At 35.5% G+C, this 5,754-nt stretch overlaps 1 protein-coding gene and 1 long non-coding RNA gene across 2 annotated transcripts in view; both read left to right on the forward strand.

Annotated features, from left to right (window-relative positions):
- The window catches only part of LOC106807999 (putative phosphoenolpyruvate synthase), an 88,438-nt gene that overhangs the window by 46,304 nt on the left and 36,380 nt on the right, over window positions 1-5,754 (forward strand). The window contains exon 5 of the mRNA XM_014810538.1: window positions 73-141. Coding sequence (XP_014666024.1) covers window positions 73-141 — 69 coding nt within the window. The remainder of the gene's footprint in view (window positions 1-72; window positions 142-5,754) is intronic.
- LOC106808000 lies at window positions 961-2,632 on the forward strand. The gene is made up of 3 exons (XR_001393738.1): window positions 961-1,062; window positions 1,392-1,466; window positions 1,935-2,632. It is a non-coding gene; the product is annotated as an uncharacterized LOC106808000 (long non-coding RNA).

A 5,754-nucleotide genomic window follows, 5' to 3' on the forward strand; every position in this document is an offset into this window, starting at 1 on the left:
AATATGTATTAGATATATAATAATAATAATAATAATAATAATAATAATAATAATAATAATGTTGCTTACTAGGGAAGGTGAGAGGAGCGAATGGAACGCAGATGATGAAGGAAAGTTGGTGCATGTAAAGTTTGCTTTTACGTATGTATATTGCATTACGCATTAGATCTCATATAGATATCTGACGTAATCAGGAGTGAATAAAAACACATTTGTTTAAATTCACTTCTGATCTAATAGTGCAATAAAATCTTTACAAACGTCAAATATACGAGGGTGTTATATGATATCTGAGTACCATTTAAAAAAATGCACAGTACATGTAGTGTGAGCAAGGGCAATATTCATTACTAGCAATAGAATGGAATCTCATCTATGATCTACAATCTCTTTAACCTTGGCTTTATGCAATATTTTACTATGCCATAAAAGGCAGATTAATTTGTTTATACAACCGTTCATTTACAGCAAAGCAATAGTTGCTACACTGGACACTATAGATGTATGTGAAAAACACTTGTGGAAGATATAATCATGAACATATTGAGAGATATACATGTGTGGGACGTCAGAGTATACATATGTTCATGATATTCTGATTTAATATATAAACAATAACAAGCATATTTTTACATTTTAATTCACTATACTATTATACATCTTCATCTGCTTTGTAGAGGGGGGAACGGAGGGGTGGGGGTATATTCCCACTTTCCCAGCAAAAAAACACCCCATATCCCAGTAAAATAAAATCCCAATTCCCAGTTCCCAGGAAATTATGTAGACATGTTTCAGGAAATTCAGTAGTTTAGGTTTTCAAACACTACATAAATACTAATATTTACATACTATTAACTTCTTCAGGTCTCCTTGGGCCTTCCCCTTCTTCTCCTCTTGTCTGGCGTCCATCTAAGTATATTTGTCTATCTATATAGTACATGCAAAAATGCTTTCTTCAGCAAGGAGAGGTGTTGATCACACGGTCAACAGATATCGGCTGGTCGCATTTCTTCCCAATGATATCTGGGCTATGCACAGAGATGGGAGGCATTATATCACATGGTAAGTAATTTTAAATAGTTAGATAATACCCGACACTTATCAAGGAAAGGAATTTTAATGATAAATGTCCTGATTTAATGATTAAATAACAATTGGGTTTACATTGTTATTTGAATAGTTGATGTAATTTTAAAATGAATTTTAAAGTACACACATACACTTACGTGTATGTATGTAGCATATGTATGTAAGTTTGTGTTTGTGTTTGTGTGTTTGTGTGTGTGTGTGCGTGCGTGCGTGCGTGTGCGTGTGCGTGTGTGTGTAGGTACGTACGTACGAACGTACGTATGTATGTAAGTATAATTACATGTAATCGATATTTTTTGTAGGAGCTGTAGTAGCTAGAGAATATGGACTGCCATGTATTGTATCTGCCAGGAATGCTACATCAATATTCAAGACAGGTATGTGTTTTATTGTTAATTCAATGTCACGTAGTCAGCTGCATCTAGTGATTACCTGTGTTGCCATGTAGACAAGACATTTGTTATATTATACCAATGAAATTGGTTTGAGCTAATATTTATAATCTATTACCGGTACTGCATATATTATTATACCAAGAATGCATGCTGAATTTAGTAATTTCTTCTATTCTATCCATCAGGGAATGCAAGAAGATGTGAACAATTAGCTGTTACCAATTTCTGTTGTTATGCTTAACGATTTGAATGTGTTAAATCTGTTCATAACACTGTTGTTCATGTGATATTTCAGTTGATTATATATATAATATTCAATGGTGAAATCGTTTCATATTACTGGGAGATGTATATATATCATGCACATAGGTATGCTTCGCCTAGTTATGTAAAATGACTGTAAATATAATATATGTTCAACCAGGTTATCGTTATTATTTTAATCTTTAGGAGATGAAGTGATCTTAAACGGAGCTGTTGGAACAATGGCAAAAGTTGTTTAGAATGGAAAAACAGACGCAAAGACGAAAATAAAAGAAATATTAGCAGAAAAAAAGAAACAGGACCCCACAGCGTTACCTACTTGGGAGTGTGTAAAATATTGTGTATACACACGTATATATATATATATATATATATATATGCACGTAGTATTTACATCATACTATTCATATGTAGGAATGTTTATACACTCATATAACAATATACACTGTAGGGACAGGATCATGGGATACATTATTTGATAACAGGTGTCGATTTTAATTATTGACTGATATCAAATTCTCTTATATATCTCTTAATTATTTAATTATAGTTATTTTTATGAAAATTATACAAATTTAAGCAGATTGGCTATTGTATTTTTGCAAACTTGAATCATGAAGTGAAACACACAGCCAGTTTGTTGCCACGTTTTCAAATCAAGAAGATTATTAGTATACGATATATAGGCCCTAATGGCTGTTATCATTTATTAGCTACATTCTCACTCCATTCTACATTCGTATCATGCATGTGCATATGAAAATTCTAGATACTCATCAGATGACCAGCTGGCATTCTGATCGCACTTGCGTTCCTGTGGAGACGTGCTGATACGATATGTTGTACCTTGTACACTGCGCCAATACATCAATATTATATTTTATTACTGTCTTATTCTCTTATTTTATGTGTCTCCTGGTGGAGTGTATTTGAGTTTACGGTAACTGATGAATGCGATAGATAGTGAGACAACGACAAAAGAAGAGGAGGAGAGCGGGAATAAGTAGGAGGAAGGGCAGGAGGGAGAGAGGATGGGGTCAGTAGGGAAGGAGGAATTTGTTCATTTAGTTTTGTTTTCGTTTGGATCGCTTATATGTCTTCTAACGACCACAACGTACTCTCCGAAACGCAACGTATGAGAGGACATCCACAGCAGTAACTTGAAAAAATTCCACCGAAATGCATAAATTGGCATTCTTGGCAGAAGTCGCATGAGAGCTCCCTGGTGAAACACCAACAGACCACATTACAGTAACCTCTCATGGTGCAATAATATTGCACATCCTATTTGTGACATCAGAAACGTTCGCGTTGATCCTCGCTTCGCCTGAGGTTCCTAACCTTCTGACCTCTAGACTTGAAAGTTATGCCAAGTTACAACTTTCACAATTTACATCAGCCAAGATGGAAAGTATCTGGTATATGATATGGTGTAAAACCATAATAATGCAGGGTGCCACCAAGGATTGTGGGATTTGAATTACTCACTGCAAGGAATGCGTGTCGATTGTCAAGTTGACGAGGGTGGATGTCTGTAGGCGTGTGGAAATTGTAACTACCTTTGCTTACGTGAAGCAAATTGGGGATGGTTTGATAAGTGTGATTCCTACATGCACAGATGGCAGATCCACTCGTCAGTGATCTCTTGCATTAAGATAGTACAGCATTTACACGGTAAGGAGAAGGTGGGTGAGTGGAAGGAAAGAGGTGGAGAAATGTTCGTGAGGACAGAGTGGGTGATGTAAAATGTAGCCACATCCCTGTTCCTCCACACCTCTCACCTTCATATTGTCTCACACTTTTTTCCTTCTAGCTTGTATCTTCTTTACCTTTTCCAACTCCCCTTTTCCTCTTTCTCTTCCTCTTATCCACCTCCTCTCTTCCATACTTCTCCTTCTCCTCTCTTACAAATTTTCCCTTCCTTTACATACTCCCCCCCCTCCCCCACTCTTCGCTCTGCCCTCCTCTTTTCCGCGGAATTTCAATTTCTGCGCTAATATTTATTTAAGTTATTAATTTATTTTTATTTTTATTAATTATTCCCAGATATTAATAGTATGTAAATATTAGTATTTATGTAGTGTTTGAAAACCTAAACTACTGAATTTCCTGAAACATGTCTACATAATTTCTTAGGAACTGGGATTTTATTTTACTGGGAACTGGGATATGGGGTGTTTTTTTGCTGGGAAAGTGGGAATGTACCCCCCCCCCCCTATACAAAGCAGATGAAGATGTATAATAGTATAGTGAATTAAAATGTAAAAATATGCTTGTTATTGTTTATATATTAAATCAGAATATCATGAACATATGTATACGTCCACACATGTATATCTCTCAATATGTTCATGATTATATCTTCCACAAGTGTTTTTCACATACATCTATAGTGTCCAGTGTAGCAACTATTGCTTTGCTGTAAATGAACGGTTGTATAAACGAATTAACCTGCATTTTATGGCATAGTAAAATATTGCATAAAGCCAAGGTTAAAGAGATTGTAGATCATAGATGAGATTCCATTCTATTGCTAGTAATGAATATTGCCCTTGCTCACACTACATGTACTGTGCATTTTTTTAAATGGTACTCAGATATCATATAACACCCTCGTATATTTGACGTTTGTAAAGATTTTATTGCACTATTAGATCAGAAGTGAATTTAAACAAATGTGGATTTAGTCACTCCTGATTACGTCAGATATCTATATGAGATCTAATGCGTAATGCAATATACATACGTAAAAGCAAACTTTACATGCACCAACTTTCCTTCATCATCTGCGTTCCATTCGCTCCTCTCACCTTCCCTAGTAAGCAACATTATTATTATTATTATTATTATTATTATTATTATTATATATCTAATACATATTTGTGGAAGTTTCTCTGTTCGTCTGTTCTCAATTCAAATCAATATCGGCCACTCTATATATGTCCAAGGATGGCCATTATATAATGTAACTTAATTTGGATACATTGGAACATGGGCACATTGGATTTGACCTCCGAGAGCATCTGACATTGTAAAACGAAAAAATTATGAAAAAATCATGCCCCTGCAGCAGCGTTAAATCAACACACCCCTGTAGCAGCGGTAAATAAACCGGCCCATGAGGACGGGATTCACTTTGCACTGACTTGCATGACTGTACAATGCGCGAAAAATTGAGTTACAATACATGCATTATGTTATAATGCGCAATGTCATTGTCGTAACAACATTCACCTTGCACCGACTTGAAACAGTGTGTAAGGCTATAGCACTATAGACTATAGAGTGTGATAGATAGATCGATGGATCGATGGACAGGTGGACAGATGGACAGACAGACAGACAGACAGACAGACAGACAGACAGATAGACAGACAGACAGATAGATAGACAAGATAGACAGACAGACAGACAGACAGACAGACAGACAGACAGACAGACAGATAGATAGATAGATAGATAGATAGATAGATAGATAGATAGATAGTTAGATAGATAGATAGATAGATAGAGGTGGGTGGTTTGATGGATGGGATGGATGGGATGGATGGGATGGATAGATAGATAGATAGATTGATAGGATAGATAGTAGATAGGATAGATAGGATAGATATAGATAGATAGATAGATAGATAGATAGATAGATAGATAGATAGATCGATAGCTAGCTAGCTAGATAGATAGATACATAGATAGATAGATAGGTACGTACGGAGGTAGGTAGGTAGATAGGTAGGTAGGTAGATAGATCAGATAGATAGATAGTAGATAGATAGATAGATAGGATAGATAGATAGATAGATAGATAGATAGGTACGTACCGGAGGTAGGTAGGTAGATAGGTAGGTAGATAGATAGATAGATAGATAGATATAAGATAGATAGATAGATATGATATAGATAGATAACATAGATAGATAGATAGGTACGTACGGAGGTAGGTAGGTAGATAGGTAGTAGATAGATAGATAGATAGATAGATAGATAGATAGATAGATAGATAGAT

The sequence above is a fragment of the Priapulus caudatus genome, unplaced genomic scaffold (assembly GCF_000485595.1).
Source record: "Priapulus caudatus unplaced genomic scaffold, Priapulus_caudatus-5.0.1 Scaffold247, whole genome shotgun sequence".
Taxonomy (NCBI): domain Eukaryota; kingdom Metazoa; phylum Priapulida; class Priapulimorpha; order Priapulimorphida; family Priapulidae; genus Priapulus; species Priapulus caudatus.